This window comes from Cotesia glomerata, linkage group LG9 (genome assembly GCF_020080835.1).
Source record: "Cotesia glomerata isolate CgM1 linkage group LG9, MPM_Cglom_v2.3, whole genome shotgun sequence".
In the NCBI taxonomy this organism is placed as follows: Eukaryota; Metazoa; Arthropoda; class Insecta; order Hymenoptera; family Braconidae; genus Cotesia; species Cotesia glomerata.
In genome coordinates, this window is record NC_058166.1 from 19747558 (window position 1) to 19767629 (window position 20072).

General features: G+C 28.7%; 3 protein-coding genes across 5 annotated transcripts; 2 read left to right on the forward strand and 1 right to left on the reverse strand.

Annotated features, from left to right (window-relative positions):
* Positions 1-188: 188 nt before the first annotated feature.
* Positions 189-7233, forward strand: LOC123272021 (octopamine receptor beta-3R-like). Of its 2 annotated transcripts, none has more exons than XM_044738621.1 (5): positions 189-350; positions 1800-3174; positions 4006-4309; positions 5397-5508; positions 6192-7233. In XM_044738621.1, exons 2-5 carry the CDS (start codon positions 2368-2370, stop codon positions 6400-6402), a joined length of 1434 nt encoding a protein of 477 aa, XP_044594556.1. In that variant the 5' UTR covers positions 189-350; positions 1800-2367; the 3' UTR covers positions 6403-7233. The 2 variants fall into 2 exon arrangements, with proteins under 2 accessions (XP_044594556.1, XP_044594557.1); XM_044738622.1 differs by having other exon boundaries at positions 1892-3174.
* Positions 7234-10047: 2814 nt separating this feature from the next.
* LOC123272024 (torso-like protein) lies at positions 10048-16642 on the forward strand. The gene is made up of 3 exons (XM_044738627.1): positions 10048-10463; positions 14030-14821; positions 16087-16642. Exons 2-3 carry the CDS (start codon positions 14132-14134, stop codon positions 16480-16482), a joined length of 1086 nt encoding a protein of 361 aa, XP_044594562.1. The 5' UTR covers positions 10048-10463; positions 14030-14131; the 3' UTR covers positions 16483-16642.
* Positions 16643-16918: 276 nt separating this feature from the next.
* LOC123272022 (tetratricopeptide repeat protein 5-like) lies at positions 16919-19770 on the reverse strand. Of its 2 annotated transcripts, XM_044738623.1 has the most exons (9): positions 19749-19770; positions 19520-19663; positions 19073-19423; positions 18774-19016; positions 18632-18685; positions 18388-18573; positions 17436-17608; positions 17208-17352; positions 16923-17151 (listed from the first exon to the last, which is right to left on the reverse strand). In XM_044738623.1, the coding sequence occupies exons 2-9, from the start codon at positions 19601-19603 to the stop codon at positions 17032-17034; spliced, it is 1356 nt and encodes a 451-aa protein (XP_044594558.1). In that variant the 5' UTR covers positions 19604-19663; positions 19749-19770; the 3' UTR covers positions 16923-17031. The 2 variants fall into 2 exon arrangements, with proteins under 2 accessions (XP_044594559.1, XP_044594558.1); XM_044738624.1 differs by lacking the exon at positions 19749-19770 and having other exon boundaries at positions 16919-17151; positions 19483-19615.
* Positions 19771-20072: the final 302 nt, after the last annotated feature.

The window sequence follows — 20072 nt, forward strand, 5'->3', positions numbered from 1 at the left end:
AAGAGGCGCAATAATGGCCATGGTTGATGCTGATGGTAAAGTAATGATGATGAATTTGATAGTTTAAGGCGTACTTGAGGATAAAATAGCGTAATAGTAACTAAAGTGGTGACGACAAACATTGGCCGCCACCTTCTATCGCAGAGCAGTTATACCTCGCCGCCGATATTCATCACCAGAACAACAACGGCGCCGTGAAATGTCGCGACGTTCAGTCTGCCGGCGTCATTCGTCGATGTTTCTACTCGTTTTCCACCGTGACTACTTACTTGGACTGTAACTGTGTGTGTGTTCAATAATTCACTCTTATTTTTTCACTGTGAACTTGACTTCTAATGCATAATATTACAGTATAACAGTTATATCATATTATTAAATAATAAATTATCACTTTGACATTTTATTTTTTGTATTATTTTTACGCATAATCTTGTATTGATACTCAGAATCGTTCTAATTATTTTAATTGTTATCAATAAGTTTATCTCTCTCTTGAAAATATATCATACGTTTCATTGATGTATATTAATTACTGTGGTTTCATTTTCTATATAATAATATATACAAGTGTATTGTTATTCAATTTTGATATTACCTCTCGATGACATAAGTATGAAACCTTATATTTATATTTCCTAATTATTTTGTATTGATCAAAGAAATTTTTTTATGTTACGTAATTTTTTTATTTTTTTTTTTTTTTTTTTTAACACAAAAATTTTTAAATTAAATATTTGATTTTTTAATTTATATAATTAAAGATTAAAATAAATTTCTACCTCAATAAATATTTTATTTATTACTAATTTATTTTTTAAATAAAACTAAAAATTCATCAAATATTTGCTGATTTAAATATCATAAAAATTGTTCTATAAAAAATAGTAATGAGTACTTGGCTTTTTAAAAGCATCCTTTTTATTTTTCACCATCGAGCTGCATTCACACCATCCGATTGATTTTCAACAAAGATGAATATAAGAATCGCTCAATTAATTTATTTTAACGAGAAATGTAGTTCCGTTCTGATTGATAGCATTTTTCCGATAATATACTATAATTCAGTCGAGTCCTCCTTCAGGAACAGGATCGTTTTACAAATGTATGCGTGATCAATAAATCGTTAAAATCTTTCATTTACTCGAACGTACTTGAATCATAAGCCCAGAGTAAAGTATGTACTATAAAAAAAAAAAAAAAAAAAAAAAAAAAAAAAGTTATGTAAATACATTAAGAGTTGACGGCCATTGTGATATTATAATCGAAGCTAGTTTTTTCATCAATTACTTTGTCAATTACCATTAAACTAGTCTAAAGTGCTGGGTAAACCAATACATTAAGTATTCATTATCTAAATAGGGCTTAAATAGTTCAGAAATCTAATTAATTCGACTACGCGTACATTTAAATACCCGATTTGTAATTATAGAATGCCAATTAGTTGAATGGAAAAAAAGAAAATAAAAAAAAAAGATTTATTTACATAACAACTCTCTTTGTACTAATTGGACAATATGAATGATATATTTTCAATGATAGGAATAATAAAAATGATAAAAATAAATAGTGGATTTTTATAAAATTCCAAAAATAAATTATAATTGTACAGGTACCAGCATCACGAAACTTGATTATATTTTATCAAGGGCAATTTCTTAGGATCAATATTATCAAGAAAACGATTTTAATATTTAACACATATTATTTTTGATAGTAATCACGTTTGTAAATATTATAATTCAGGACTATTAAATCAGCATAACTTTCGTTTATTTTAAATAATTTTATTTTTTTTTAAGCTTCAAGGAACATTTTTAAATGTTTACCCTACTGTTTACGGATCAAAGATAACACTAAAAAATTACCGAAATACCTTTGACGAATTTTCTAGGTCAAGATACCTGAATAAATAATAAAAATTTCTGTCGAATCTAAACAATAATAATCTAACAAAAAAAAAAAAAAAAAAAAAAAAAAGACAATGTATAATTTATAATAAAGTTTATTAATAATGACAAGATACAATCTGAAAAATGGGTGGTTTAATCGCAATAAAACATAATAACAAGAAGAATAAAGAACTTTTTATGAGGACTAGTATTTGGAAAAGGCGAAACATAATGATGATTATCACAAATTAGTAAGCGAATGACCGTTTGGATGGTGATATTTGGCTAATGGCCGTGCCTCTGACATCGGTAGTGAGTTTAGACAGCGAATAAACTCACAAAGCGATGTCTGAACAAGTCGCCGTGGATTCCCACCGGACAGAGAGACCACTTCCGGGGAATGGGTTATCACCGCGAAAGAAGAAATCAATAACGACAATTGAAAAAATAAAAACCTTTGAAAATTTATTTGGAGACGATGAAAGACAGCAATCAGCGTCAAGCTCTACGTATGGAGCTAGAAAGTGAAAGATCCTCGTCAAATGAAGAGGTACACCTTAGAAATGATTACAGGAGTACTTTTTCCGTTGATACTGACGATATAATAAGCTATCTCGAGACAACATTCATAAACCAAGTGGTGATCGAATATGACAATAATTACAATATTAACATAAAAGAAGACGCCGAGGACAATGACAACTTGACCGCTCGGGACTTTATAGGTCCAAATATAATAATAAACAACAACAACAATAACATTAACAGTAACGGCAACAATAATGACAACAACAGCAACTTTTTTTCATCCCTCGTTGTAGTTAAAGGTATATTAATGGTTATTATTATAGTTACGGCACTCTTTGGTAATGCACTAGTTATCGCAAGCGTTAGAAGACACCGCAAGCTCCGTGTACCGACAAATCGGTACGTGGTGAGTCTAGCAGCCGCTGATTTACTGGTCGCTATTTGTGCAATGACATTTAATGCCTCGGTTGAGCTATCGGGAGGAAGATGGCTTTTCGGGAGATTTATGTGCAACGTGTGGAACTCTTTTGATGTATACTTCTCAACTGCCTCTATTCTTCACCTTTGCTGCATCAGCGTTGATAGGTACTACGCGATTGTTCGCCCCCTTGAGTATCCAGCCATTATGAAGAATATTGTCGTGACGGCGATGCTAACTAGTGCTTGGTTACTTCCTGCGTTCATCAGCTTCATTCCTATTTTTTTTGGATGGTACACCACTCCAGAGCACCTTGAGTATCTCAAGGAGCATCCTGAGGTGAATTTTATAAATTATTTAGACATTAATAAAAAAAATTGGGAGAATTTATCTCTTTAATCAAGCTCATTTTTTTTTTTTTTTGTTCAATATTTATTATCGTACTAGAGAAGAATATGACTTATTGTTCACGTAATTTTATTTAGAGACAATATAAAAAAAAAAAGGTTTTTTTTTTTTTCATCTATTTTTCCCGTATCTCCGGTCCTTTAGATAAAATCCTTGATCCATAAAATAAAAAAATAATTTTCAAGAATTTAGAGTTAAATTATGGATGAAATATTGGACGTAGAAAAAAAGTAGTAAAAAGATGTAGGGAATTTAATTTTATATAAAAATAACCCTTGTCACTTTTATCGTACCTCTGATCCCTTGAGCGGAATGTAAATTCAGACTTGAGCAAAAAATTTGTTAAACATTCAGTTTAATGAAACAATAATTTGTAAAAGTTTGAAACCTAAATTCCGGGGAAAATATTGAAAGGGAAAAAAAAATATATATATATAATACATAAGAAAGTAAATCTTTTATGTGGAAAATGAAATTTTTTATCGAAAAGTTTGTTGTCAGTCCTCGTGCCTCATCCTTTAATCCCGATCCATTTTCACACCTTAAGTGTACATTTATCATAAAAAAAAAAAAAAAATACTGTACAATAGCGTCAGACACCCATCAATTATTCAATTTGAAATAAACGAATATTTTATTATGTAAATACAAACAAAACGTGATACTGAAAATTTATGTTTGTATTTTCATAAGCAAATTGAATATATATTTTCCATACACATTAATATTAATATTAATATTTTAAAATGTTATTATTACTAGATATGTGTTTTTGTGGTGAACCGCCCATTTGCACTAATAAGTTCCTCGGTGTCATTTTGGCTTCCCGGATTGGTGATGATAATAATGTACTGTAAAATATACAAAGAAGCAGTGAGACAAAGAGAAGCCCTTAGCCGAGCTTCCAGCAACACCGTGCTCAATAGTGTTCATTTACACCGTGTGTCAACCTCCCGACACCGATCGAGAACTTCTCACCAGCTTCTCCTCCAGCCTACCGAGGAGTTTCGGGTGAACGGCGGGACCTGGTGCAACACAGCAGCTATCGAGCTAAATTCCGACAATGGTAATTTAAAATAAATATTTAAATTAATTATTACTATTAGGTTTGATGGATTTGATAGGACAGGGATAAAATATATGAGAGGGAATAAAATAAAATAAAATAAAAGTGGGTGTTATGTTTTATGGTCCAGGTCGTGTAGGGACACCAATATCAGACAGTAACATATAGCCGAAGCTGAATAGAATAGAATAGGATAAAAAGGGGTTGTATAGGGTATACGGGGCTCGGTTAGTGTAGGTCAGTGAACGCGCTTGATCCAGGCTCCAACACCGGTAATACACCTATCTACTACCCGGGATTTACTCATCCTCTTCAGCTACTGGTCCTCCGCCGCTCGATATTGGAATACGGTACACGTAGTAACCGAGGAACGTCAACGAGACTGCGTGTTAAATTCAATATTTTTTTCCTTTTAAACTTTTTTTCTATTGATATATATATATATATACGCCGAGAACCCGACAGCTCTTTTATTTTACTCCGTAATTAGTTTATCAAAACACGGCTGCGTCTCGCGCGAACTCCAATAAGGAAACCTGGAGACAACTTGATTTAAATTTTTAATTAATTTCGTAAAATCCAATCATCCCAATTACCAAAGCAATATATGTTTACCATATTTCCCTTTATATCATCAATATTGTAATATTGCTAATTAGCAATAAATAAAACCGTACATGTGACTTTGAATTTTGAAATTACGATAATAATAGAGAGCTTATTAATTATTGATGGTGAAATTGACAATTATACTTGAAACGTAATCACTTGACCTGTAAATTAACTGAAGAGTATATTTAAAAAAGGTCAAGGACTTTAGGTCGAAAGGAGATTGTCAATAACCATTTGTATTATAATTATAATTTAATTCAAATAGTAAATCAATATCTAGTATGATTTTCTACGGTATATTTATTTTTATTATCATTATCAGTTGGCCCGACAGATATTGTTCTACGTATATAAAAGTACTGACAGATGAATTCATGTTCCATATTTTTTTTTTCAAGATTATTGATTTTTTTTTTTTTTTTTTTAATAAAAGCTAATGTTTCAAAGAATTATTAAATAAATTTTTAATTTTCAGGTACGACAATACGCCAGCAAACAAAAAGTTGGCGAGCTGAACACAAAGCCGCAAGGACTTTGGGAATTATTATGGGGGCATTTCTTCTTTGCTGGCTTCCCTTTTTTATCTGGCAAGTACAATCACAAAAAAAATTTTTTTTTTTATTTTTTCGATTAGCTTATTGTTGTTTTGAGGGTACACAAAAGAAAAGATAAACAGGTTGACGTGATATCTTGAGTTCAATCCATCTGATTGCTTTAAAATTCGGTATCAGCTTTCAATCAATGTTCCGGTGACCCTATTACTTAATAAAATTCAAAAGTATTTTAAAAAAATAAAAATTGAATTTTAAAAATATTTTTTTTAAACAATAATTATAATAATAATAAATTTTTATATCAGAAATGTGGACAAGATAGGATCATAATAACCGTGTTTACTTTATTTTTGGATTATTAATATTAATAATTAATAAATTTACCAATTTTGTTAATTTTGTGAGGATTTATATGACTAAGGCAACTATGCAATGTAAGATAGTGATTGTTAGAATTTGTATTATGGTAAATATTGTAATTGTAGCAATTGTTATGTTATTTTTATTGTTTATTAACATGTAAAATTTTCAGATGTCTGATGAAGAAGGTCGAATAAATGACCGAAACGTCGCAGAAATGATAATAATAATGTAATTTGTTATTATATGATCCTATCTTCCCCACATTCCTGATATAAAAATTTATTATTGATAATTATGGACGATAATATTAACTAGAATAATTATAATATTTGGCGTGTTTTGTTATTTTTCAGGTACTTGACAACAGCACTGTGCGGTGAAGCATGCGACTGTCCTGACGCAGTGGTTTCAGTTCTTTTTTGGATCGGGTACTTCAACAGTGCATTAAATCCTCTAATATATGCATACTTTAACCGTGACTTTCGGGATGCGTACAAGGATACTCTGAAAAGTGCATTGCCATGTTGTGCTAGCTGTTGGAAAACGCCCTCAGACTTTCTATAGCCCGAACAGCACTCGCGCTCGCGCGGAATGACTTTGTATTCGGTGCAATTGCAAACATACAATAACAATAACGACAACAATTAATTGCGCTGATAATATTGTTATATACATATAAAATGTCACAAACGCAAGGCTGCTTTATTAAATAAAAAATAAAAATCTAAGATATAAAAGGATAAGTAACTAACTCCATTATAAATAATAATAATACGATTGAGAGAACAACCATCGTCAATAGTTTAATGTTTTAAGCTTTTATAATTGTGTTAATGATGATGATACTAGTTGAGTAATTAGTTTTTAATTATTTATTAACCAAAGCGGTATCGAATTAGCCAAAAGTTTACGCTTTTATATACAGCACGTATGAAATATACACTATTTAATTAAAAAAGGATGGTTTAATTTAATTCGGGTTGTCCCGAAACAAGGGAAGAAAGGATAGATTAGAGAAAATATGTGATGATGATGATAATTAATAATTATGTTGGCGGTGACTAAATACTTCATATCAAGACGTTAGATAAATTTATTGAAGAAATTATATATGATATATGATATTATTGAGCTAGAAAATAATCGCTAATAATAATGTAAGAATGTAAGAATATATATTACTGAATAATGAAAATGTAAAAAGTAACATAAAAGCAATAATGTTAAATGTATATAAAATTATTACCGATGAAGATAATGATCGTACTGGCCTACAATGATATTGTTATTTTCTTTATTTCTTATTTATATTAATTGTTCTTCAGCTCTGCAAACTTGGCAAGTAATGTAAATAAAATACTATGTAAATGTTTTAAATAAATGTCATAAAAAGTATCCTGATATTTCAATAGATTATCAAATTGTATTAAATATAAATGTTATGTTGAATTAAACTTTTGATTTATGGGATTTACTTTTTCACTTTATTATAAAATATATTACTTAATTTAAAGATATTAAGTTAGGACTCTCTTATCGGCAACTTTGAAAGCAGCTTTGCCGGGGCGGATTTCGCTTCAGCGACCGCCGACAATGCCGTACTTTCTTCTGTACAGCGCAATTTTACCACCGGAGACGGCAATAACTTCCGAACTGGGAATTCAAAACTTTCTGAAAGTTTTTAAACTTTTTTTTTGTAATTTATAGATATTTTCCAACAATTTAAAGCTTTTGGCAATCGAAAACAAGTTAAGAAATGCCAGTTGATACTAAAAACTCAATTTTTCTTTTAACTTTTCAAATTTATTAACTGTTTAAAACTTTTTTAGCTATTGGTGGTTAAAGAAGAAATAGAAAATGTTATTTAATAATGTTTAATAACTCAAAGGCGCTTTGAATTACTGCCGCTGTTATTAACTGCCCTTTTTTATTCATCCAGACTTTTATTCAATACATTCGTTATTTTTTCTATTTTTTTTAGAACAATTGCAATCAACCAATTGTAAAAAAAAATTTTCAATAGAGCTTAATATAGTTTGTCTTTATCATAAATCCCTATAAAAAAAAAAAAAAAATCAAATTTATTCTAATTTTCAATTTTAAAAAATTCATAAGCCATTTCTTTTATTTAATTAATCCAAAATTAATTAAAATAAAAATTAATGTCAGTAAAGCTTCTAAAAACAGCGAAAAAAATTTTTTTACTTCAATACTTAATTTCTAAAAATTAACTCTTTGGTAGCGAGAAAATTTAGCGGCTATGCGCCACCTGTTTGATTTTTTTGGAATTATTTTATTAATGTAATAAACTCGGTAAAAATAAGTTTTAACATCTTTTTTTATCGTTTTATTGGTTCTGTATCACTTTTTTCCCTTCTAAGGCCTTTTTTCAAGACCTCTATGTCAAAAATCCTAAATTTTTAACCGTTTTTAATTCAATAAATAAATAAATTTTTTTTTCTTCCTTGACTATCGTAATTAAACCCTTAGTTTTAGTTTCTCAGCAAGAAACATGAAAAAACATTCGGCTCATCTTGTAGTCTAGGTATGTTTCCGATATAGATGTGTGTTGCGTGGCACATAACAGCATAACTCCTACCTTACACAAGTTGCCCGCGCTCAAGGTCGCTTCATATGATACACTATACAATACTCACAATATAAATGTACAATTTGAAACCGGTTGTTTTCATCATTACCCAATTATTTAATATTGTTCGAAACATGTATCACTTCTAAAAGCCAAATCCATCATATTTTAAAAACTAGCCGCTCTCATTATATAGGTATTAGGAAAATCAAATTTCATTTAACTGGCTCCCTTAAGAAAGCAGCCGTCAAGCGCAATTATAGATAGATATAAATAATTATTCTCAATTCTCAATAAGATATACAATATTTTTTCTATTTCATCAGACACATCATGATAATCCGCAGCCTTGACCTGTTGGAAAAAAATTCAACCACAATTCTCAATCTTAAATCCTCTGTAAAACTGTACGGTAGCCTTGAATTTAAAATAATTACTGTATAATGGCTATAAATTATATGCTAAAATATACATGTCTATAAATACGTAAGGTATAATTTATGGTTTATTGTTTTATAGACGGAAAATAATACTGATACCGCAAATATTTATGGAAAAATCATCCAAGGGGCACGATATACATTTATATACACTTTTTGTCGTTTCTTATCTCAACCGCAACAAATTTACTGGTTTTGTAATTTAAAAAACTCACTGATATTATTATTATTATTATTAATATTATTATTATTATATCATGGATTTTTCAGCGAACCACTCAAGGCGTCAGATAAAATTCTTAAACCCTGAACCTTCCTTAATCTTTTTATGTCTTTTCTTGTTTTCCTAGTAAGGTATTAAAATAATCATAAAAATGCGTTTAAAATATATGCGGTGTAAAAATAACCAAGGGACCCATGGAAAGATTATTTTTTTGATAATACCAATAATTCTTCACTGTTAAGAAGAAAGCTTTTATACACTTTATACACTTTATACACTTGGGGTTTTTAATAAATTATCAAGAGAAAGAAACATTTATTCGCAAATTTTTTTCTTTTTAAATTATTTCTATAAATTAACAACAACAATAATAATAATAATAATAATAATAATAATAATAATAATGAAAATTAAGTTAGCCGACATTTGAAAATTTTGATAATTTATTTTATTAAAAAATAATTTTTAAATAAAACAAAAATTTTCACATGTAGAAAATTTTAAAAATTATCCGTGGAATTTTTTAAAAATAGTTTTTTAGTTGTAATTTTTAATTTAAAAAAAAAAAAAAAATCAAAAATTTTTGAGTGTCGACTAATTTAATTTTCATATAATAATAATAATAATAATAAATTTTTATGAAATGTTAAGTCATTAAAAATTAAATCATTTCTTCTTTAAATGATGAAGTATGTCAATTAAATCATTAATGGATCACTTTAATTTGATGAAATCAAAAGAAGAACGTAAAAGTAATAGTAACCTTTAACAAATACAGGTAAAAATTTAATTGCTGGATAAATATATGCAGCTAAAGACATAAAATAAGAATGAGAAGTTAAAAAGTGTTGGAGCAATTTAATATTAATATAAATATACAGTACATTAGAGTAACCCCGTCCCCTACCGGGAGTAAACTACTACATCACTACAACTCGTGCCGCCAACCGATTTCGATTTGCCGTTGCAGTCATTGTCGGTCCTCTTGGTGAGCCGCAATCGCACCGAGACACTCTACTGGTCGAGCAAGGCTGTGCGTAAATAAAAACACTCTATATTATATATAATATATATATATATATGTTGTTCAACAATCGGCATTTATCGATAATAAATAAATTGTTGACAATATTAAATAAATTTTATTATACAATGTTAATCAGTGAGTAATTGATCTGTTCGATTAAAGTTTCATGTGACTAAACAATATCAATCGTTAGATTTTACTCGTTTTAAAATGTTCGGATGTCTAACGGTGGATAAAATAATTTATAATTGTTGTTATTATTTCAGTAAATTTATTAAAAATTTATTGTCTGCATAAAAATAATAAATTTGAATGTTAAAAATGGAGATAAGGTCATTTTGAAAAGTAAGTTGACATTTTTCTTCGCTATTATTTTTAGAAATCGATCGATTATTCTTTTTTAAAAGTAGATTAGTGTAACAATTGATCCATCCAGTGATTTTGCGATCTATTATTACTATTGAAATTTTTTACATTTCTTCGGAATAAAGCTTTTGAATGTAGACTTGTAAGTATTTATTGGAAAGGAAATTTTGTGTCTTATTAGATATGCATGATAAAACATTGGAGAAAAATTGAGTCTAATATTATTATTGTTATTATTTTCATTTATTGCCGTTGTTAGTTTCTTGTTGATACTGATAGAGAGAGTTGAGTTTAAAACAGAGATCAATATTATGCAAGAAAGTTACTCTCTGGTAGTACTTTGTTTAAATATCATAATAATATTATCGGTTAATTATGTAAAACTTTTTATTACATCTTACCAACTCACTTCAATTAAGTAATAATTTATATATTCATTTATTATTAACTCAGACTAACATTTATATTAATTTATAAATAAACATTGGCTCATCTTCGTCAATATTGTCGTTATTTATTGTTTTTTCACAAAATAATAACAAAACTATTTTGTAAGTATTGTTTTAGTAAATACAGTTAGTCAACACTGATGAATCAGAAGATAAAAATGTGCTTTATATAAAAAAAATAGTGTAAACAAATAGTTTAAACAAATGAGTTTAAATATCATGAATGACGTTTTATTCTTTTCTTCCAAACAATTTATAATTTTCGAAAACAATTTTTTATTTTAATAATTATTAATTGTTAATATTAAATTTTTGACGTATTATTTGAAAATTCAAATGTGTAGACAGATAATATCTGACGAAAAATTTTCCAGACCAGACAGTTTAGCGTCATCAGCTCTTTTAGTAGAACAAACGTCAGCAATTTAGAATTTTTTTTTTTTACATAAATTATAGGTCAAAAAAAATGATCCTAAAAGTCATCTGACAATTTTTATTTTTTTATTTGAATGCAGAAATTAAAAAAAATTCATTATAAATAATAATAATTATTATTTTTATTTGGAAGATAAAATAAACTTGATTGAATAAGTGAAAACTAAGAGAAAAAATACATTAACAATATTGAATCATCTTATAAAAGATTATTGTGTATATTATTATAAATTTGCTAGTTAAAGTCAGTCAATGACCCATCGCAAAACAACTTTTATTTGATTGGAATATGAGGAGAGAGATAAAACCAATATACAGATGTAATCTCTGTATAGTAGTGTCTATGGTTATATTAGTCGCGATGGCGTATAATAAAAGAACAGAGATTAACGGAAATGAAATAAACTAATATGATCCGGAGGGGCTCGATATTTCAGTCATCATTATCAATTTTCTTCATGCTCCATGTCTCGTCACGCGATATTTACTCCAGTACTAATACACTAATACACACTGACATCATTTTATCCTTCCCTTTTAGTATTTTTTTATCCGACAGCCCTTCTATTAAATAAACAATTACATATATTTAATCAGACTCGGATTAATTTATTCAGCTTCATTGCTTTCATTCGATAAGGAAATTTAAACAAGTATGCGACATTCTAGAGCGTTGTTGGTGTTACTTAATAGAAATCGCGATAAATATGCATAGGAATATATTTATCAATATATTATTAAATTTTTGATTGCAAAAAATGTGTCAAATTTAATGAGCACTTGGAAATATTTTTTCTTTGGTGATAAATAAATTTATCTATTAAAAATTACTTAACTTTTTTTTTATATCATTTCTTCTTTTGTAAGAAAATTTAAAATTTAATTTTTGGATAATAAAAATAAAGTTTAAATAAAGAAATGTTGATCAATACCGAAGCAATAAAAATTTATTATTGACATTAAAATATAATAGTGAAAAAAAAGAAATTTCAACCTTTATTCAGATAATACAAATTAATAACGGAGCATTGTACACTAAAAGTATTGGTAATCGTAATTGGTAATTGAACATACAAAAAACGTATGTCCTCAGTGTTTACAAATTCATGTCAAGGTCCCACTACTAGTAGAATCATGTTAATCGAATAACTTGCATCATTTACAGATACTTATACTCAAATAACAAGTTTTACGCGTTGTAAATATAAATTCACCGAGAGGCCGAGAGCGAGTTTGTCAGTTTTGACAAAAACTATCGATAGAAAATTTTAAATAAATCCGGATAAGACTTTTATTTGATAAAACAACTCTCTCAATACTATTAAAGGACAGCTGAAGAAAGTTCTTCCGATCTGTGCAATTATCTTCTAATCCAAACTCGTCTGAATAATTTTAAACTTCGGAAAAATAATTAAAAATAAGAGAAATACTGTAACTGGATACTGTAATAGGCAATCTCCAGTTGCGATATAAAATAAATAATTAAATGAAAATGAATTTTAATTTATAAAGAATAGAGATATGATGACTGCATGAGAAAAAATATAACGAGTAGATGCTTTCGCTTGTGTTGCTAAATGTTACTGGGGCAACACTAAAAGACGGATAGTGTTGTATTTAGAAAGGTTCACTTAGCGTCATTACTAATTTTAAATATAAATATATAAATTAAATTTAACATTTATTCAATTATTCTGATTAAAAAAAAGCTCTTATTACTTTTTATTATATTGATTGTAATTAATAATTGCATTAAATTATTTTAAAAAGGAATGTACACCTTGCTATTATTTTATAATACACCTGGAACAATGATACATAGCTTCCAACAAAGATAGATCTTTATCTTTATCTTGTTGTATAAACAATAAACTTACAAAACAACAACTCGTGACACAAATAAGTTTTTTCTTTTTTTTTTTTTTTTATAATTCGATACAGTATGGTACAACTTAAATTGCATATCCGGTAGATGTAAGATACTTACACCAATCTTAACACATTTTAGAGCTGATAGTGATACATCAGCATTAGCAGGATCGTTTTTTTGTGGCGACATCGGCGTATACCCTATCTAATGGTTGCTAGTTATAGTTCTAACATTATTTTTTTTTTTTTTTTTTTTTTTGTCTAAGCGATAATCTAACCACTGTATAATAATATATTAATGCGTCACTATGATTATACAACTCATGACACATTTGTGTTATAATTATATCTAAATATGACATTGTGACCTTCCTTTCCGGATTTCGGTTTGTATAAGCGGAAAAAACTATATCAGAAAATATTTATTATCTCAGCTTGAGAATTATTTTTAATAAAATTTACTTTCCTTTTAATAAAGATTTTTTTTTTTAATTCTAAAGAAATAAAATAAAAGACCCAGTTATTAACACTGAATTAGTTATTGACCCTTGCAATTTTATTTTAATTAAATAAAACAAATCGACTCTAATAAATTAATAAATATAATTAATTAATATAATTTTTGAATTTAAAATTTAAAAATAATTGGTTTTTTGAGAAGAATTTATTTTTTTAATTAGAATAAAATTGCAACTGTCAATAAATTAGGCCAGTGTTAATAACTGGGTCTTTTACTTTATATCAATAATTATAATATTAAATAATAATAGTCTTTTGTTATTATTGTTATAGGTAGATGAAAATCATTAATTAATGACAACCAATAAAAAGTAAATGAAATAAAAAATAAAAAATAAAATAACAGGAATGTCGTTGTCATAAATAAGATTTTAAATGGTGCAAAAAGGTGAAATGTATAAAGGTACTAATATAAAGGTGGTTGTTTGTCTGTTGACATTCCTGCTAATAATCACAACAAAGATTAAAATAACAGAGCAAGCTGAAAAAGAGAGAGATTATTCAGCGATTCCAAAAATAGGCGGCGCAGTTAATATATTCAGTCGTTATGGTTATTTGAGCATAAGTATGCGAGTGGTGCCAAGGAATGACTCCGACACATGGATATTCCGGGAACCAACGGTGGACGTCTTCAACAAGGTGATAACAGCCCCACCAAAGGTTAAGAGTAAGACAACCGTGTTTGACGGTGATTTCCACATGGAGTTTTGCGACAATGTCAGACAATTGCTCCAAGCTTACTTCAGAGATTTCACGTTCGAGCGGATGGACAGACCTTGGAGGGCATTTACCGGAAGTTGGTCGGTCGCGACTATCGCAAGACACCTCGGTATAAATGCCTCTTTCATAACTCAAGATCACTGCTACGTTCTTGTGAGAGTCGCCAGGTACCGGGAGAACAAAAAACTCGCCGGGGCTCCAGATAGTAGTTTAGTTCTTGATCAAAGCGTTACCAGAGAGGCGGATAATATAACAGTCGGCGACACTGCTGGTACTATTAAATTCATCAGGAACTTTGGCTCACACTATATCGCTTCTTTCGTCACTGGCAACTCGCTTTACCAGGTATGAAGCTCATATCGACATTCTAATTAGCAAATTGTCTAACTATATTTTAGACAATTTGCTTCTTCCATGAAAGATTTGTACGAAAAAACAATTAGTTAAAAATTTATTATCACTTCAAAAAACCATTTAATATCTAATAGATGTATAATATTTTATACATCATTGAAATGTTAAAAAATCACTCTCTACAAAATAAGGAGTTAGACCAATTGCTAATTAAACCGTCAATATTTATAAAATTTAAATAAAAATAAAAAAAAAGACACACCCAAAATGGAAGGTAGATTTCATAGAATGAATCATCATCTTGTCTCAATAACTTTCGCTTGATATGCAATGAAATTTATTTTAACATACATAAATAGGTTGTATTACAAATTGCCTGTAAATGGTTTAATTCAACTATTAACTTCCATAAAATAACTAATAATTGTCAAAAAGTTAACGTTATATACGTCAAATTAGAATAAGGAATTTTATAAGCTTTCACATGAATTAATCAAAAATAAGCTATCTTTTTGCTATTAAACGTTATACATAAATCAAGTCGTCAAAAATGTAATTTTTATTATTTTTATCATTTTCAAGAGCTACTATTTTTTAACTAATCGAAGTATTTCGCTGATTTTAGGGCTAATGCAAGCTAATTGTCTTAGGAATCTATATACTAAATTTCATAAGGATTTGTTGATAAATTCTCGACAAAATAACATTCATAAGTCGGTTATACTACACATTGCCTGAAAATGTTTCAATAGAACTCTTAACTTTGATAAAATAACTAAAAAAGGTTAAAATTTCAATGTTATATACGTCAAATTGAAGGTAATTTCATGAGCTTTCACATGAATTTATCAAAACTTAGCCATCTCTTTTCAATCAAAAGTTATACATCAATAAAGTCACCGAAAACGTGATTTTCACTATTTTGATCATTTTTAAGAGTTGCCATTTCTAAACTTATTGATGGATTTCGCTCATCTTCGAACTCATTCAAGGTTATTATCCAAAGAATATGTGTAATAAATTTCATCTATATCCGTCAAGAACTGTAGACACAATCGCGGAAATATTCCGCGTTATATTACATAAATAAATTTTTTTAACTAACGTTATTTTTGAGCTTTACTCGACTAGTTAAGAGATATTACAACAAAATTACGAGTAAATTTCGACATGAGGACCAACAATGCAAAAGATTTTTATGAAATCTACCTAATACTATTAATTATTGTGTAAAAACATTAATAAACTTGTTCCAGGTCTTTGTTTACACACCCCAAGTGTACCAGCGGATAAAAGAGCGTCTGAAAACACGTGGCGTAGCTCAGCTGTCGAGTGTCGAGCTCAGCAACTTTTTCTCCCCGTGGTATGCCGAGCATATGGGAACTATCCAGTCCGCAAGCGGCAATCACTCCGTCGAGGCTTGGGCTGTTGAGAATCTCCGGGTCCAGTACTACTTTTTCACCTACCCGACCCTTCTTAAGCTCCACGGTGATGCTGGATTGCTCTACCAGTTGGATGATCTGCTCGGGAATGAAGCGCTCTTGCAGTTACACCTGAAAACACTGTCGCCGCTTTTCAAAGACACGCAACAACGCGACTGGTTTTTAGAAGTTATCGACAATTACTTTAAGCTATGGGAAGTTAACATGTAGTATGTGATGTCTTCATCATTATTCTGTGATACTTTGGTCAATGATCAATCACTAGTATAGATATTGATTTTTTAAAAACTTCAACGTCATTTTTTAGTCATCTCTTTGTAATTAAGTGCTCATATATCGGACGTATTTTAGTAAATATTATTACAACGTATACTCTTATCCTTAAACAGTATATTAATCAATATTTATTGCGTTATTAAGTAAAAACTATTTTTTAAGATGAAACAATTAATTTCTTATCTTTTTATGAATTTATAAATATATAAGTATAAATTCTAAATTATAATAATTAAAAAACATTTTTAAGGCTGATAAGAATATTTTTATTCGAACTTTAAAAGCATAAATAGAAATTTTATAAAAATTTTATCGTTAAAATTATAAAACTAGTTTTTTTAATCTAAATTTTATTTTCCGTAGAAAAAATTATTATATAAGAATTTTATCAATATCACATACGAATTTTTAGGACAATGTTATATACATTAACAGTAATTATAATAATAATCATATTATTATTATTATTATTGTCTGTTTAATTCAATCAGATCTCTTGAAACTGGAAAGTTGTGCACTAGCTTGCTGATCACGACCCAATTTTCTTCCATTAACAACCAAAACGACTGGAGTTTCAACACGTATTGATTTAAAGTCAAACTCCTGAAAATTAAATCAATTAAAAATAATAATAATAATCTATTTATTTTTTTACTTACATTGCGAGAGTACGAGAATTTGTGATGCGTTAAAAAAGGCTCAGGAATTGCTATTGAATCACCGACAGTGACGCCGCGACCTTCGGCTAAATTATACACGGTTACTGCCAAGCAGCTGGTGTGTTCATCAACCATACAAAACGTGCTGTAATTCAATCAAATAGTTTAATTAATCTCCTAATAAAATAAGCATACTTTTTTTTTTTCGGATAAAGAATAAAAAATTACAATGGTACTGCGTCGGTATTTTGAATCCAGCAGACAACTTTACCGAAGACGACTTTCTCAATATTCAATCCTTCCTTCAAATTTTCTAAAGGCGTAAGTTCTAATTTTATTGTTTTCTCCCCGGATGTATAAGACCCATTTTTATAAGGACCCATGTGTTTCTTATCCAACGCCTGGCATCATAAAAAATTTTTAATGCAACAGAAAAAAAATAATTTACTAATACTAGCAACCATGCAGTCACTATGTGACTGCTGTGATTTATGAACTATAAATAAATAAAATCTTGCTTTATTAAATAATTACTTTTGTTAAATTGCACTGTACTTTTTTAACTATTGACATTTTTAGAGATATAAGCTCATCCCGATGTTACACTCATCAAGAGCTTTCATTTGAGTACCCACATGCATTTTCATATATTTTTCATATATACATATACATATAAAAATATATGAAAAATTGATGTGGGTACTCAAATGAAAGGTCTTGATGAGTGTAACATTGGGATGAGCTTATATCTTTAAAAATGTCAATAGTTTACAAGATACAAGGTCATTTCTTAATTATTGACATTTTTAAAGATATAAGCTCATCCCGATGTTACACTCATCGAGACCTTTCATTTGAGTACCCACATCAATTTTTTATATATTTTATATATTTATATTATATATATCAGAAATACCATATATATAAAATATATAAAAAATTTATGTGGGTACTTAAATGAAAGGTCTTGATGAGTGTAACATCGGGATGAGCTTATATCTTTAAAAATGTCAATGGTTCACTAGATACAAGGTCATTTCTTAATTATGTATCTAGAGATAGAGCATATTAAAATGCAGCCTAAATACTTATCATTATAAATTGACTATTGGTGCGAACTTGGCCACAAAATTTTGCTTATTCTCTTAATAATATAGATTTTAAAAGAAAATAAACTTACCATAATCATTTGGTGCAGTCTTTTAGTTTTTAACCTTCCTTTTGATGATATTAAATTTTGTACGTCTTTAAGGTACTTGAGTAAGTCTTCCCATTTAGTTCTTGGCACATCCCAAGTTGGATCTAGAGAAAAAGCTCGTTCAAATGCTTCCAACGCTAACTTATATTCTTCCTGATACTTTAACGCCTGGAATATATTTTAATTTACTTAAAAGTAATGAAAAAAAATTATTTAATATAATTACCGTTGCTTTGTTGAAAAATAAATAAGGTTTACTTTTTGCTACTACATCTTTTTCCTGAAAAAAAAAATTCTTCTAGTATTTATTTTTGTTTGTAATAATAATAAAAAAAAAAAAAAAAAAAAAAAAAAAAATAGATGCTTACAGCTTGGAGATACGCCGACATGCAGAGACGCAGAGTAGCTGGATTTTGTGCAATCGTAAAAAACGAGGCTAAGTACGCATTACCTAAAATAGTCCAAGACTGACCGTCCATAGTATCTAAAGCAACAGCTTCTTTAGCATACTCTACGCCTTGTCTAATGTTATCAACTTTCTGTCGGTGATTATCAACAGCTTCTTGCCTCAGTACCATTGATAAATTTCTTAGAGATGTTTTATTTCTTCCCTGAGTTTAAAAAAATATTAATAAATATTCAAAAAGTAATTGCAATAAATCCTTACATGAGGTAGAGCACCGACGAAGCAATTTTTGGCTTGCTTAATGTCATCTTTCTTCCAATAACATTCACCCAGTTCGTTCCAAGCATCTATGAGCTTTGGCTCCAACTTGACAGCTTTACTCAGCAGTTCCTCGGCTTGAGGAATAAAACGATCAACTACATTGAACGTTTTACCTTTTAAATAGTAATACTTTGCTCTGGAACCCTCGATTTCGTATCCGTTGTACTCGTCGAATTTAGCCAGCGTTTCTTTCATTTCTCTTTCTATGTCATTGTTTTTATTAATCGCTTCTTCGATGACATGATTTTCAAAATAATGGTCTCGGTAATGATACAGTGAATCTACTTTTTTCTGAAATAATAAATTTGACAATTTTTTAAATAGTAAAAATTTTTTATAAATAAAATCACCAGATGTCTTCCTTAATCAACAAATAAAATTACATACTGTCAAAGCAATAATAGGATCCTGTTTAATTTCACAAGGTCCTTTGGCACTCGCCACAACTTTGTCATCAATAATAGTAGACATTGCTCCCTTTGTACCCAGACTTAGTTCCAACAATAAATTTTATTTCCAGCATCCATAAACCTATCAAATTTGCAATTATAATGATTAATAAATTATTGAGTTGACACTTTCTAACTTTTAACATTTATTTATTTATTATACTGACACCGGGATTTACAACCAGCGATATTTTCCGCATTAAAACATTAAAACTATATCAACTGAGAAATTTTAAATCTCCAGTAGAGGTCTCTGGAGTTGAATAATATAAAAAGATTCTCAAAATAAATATATTTGTTTAGATAAAAAATACGGAGTGACTTTTTTATGAATTAAAAGTGTCAACTAAAATTTTTTTACTCAATTAATTAATTAAAAAAATCACAAACTTAAATTACAAATATTTTATAGTTTGCTTTTAAAAATTACAATTTAAAATTATCAAGCCGTGACATCTGACAGGACTTATAAAGCGCGGATATTTATTCCT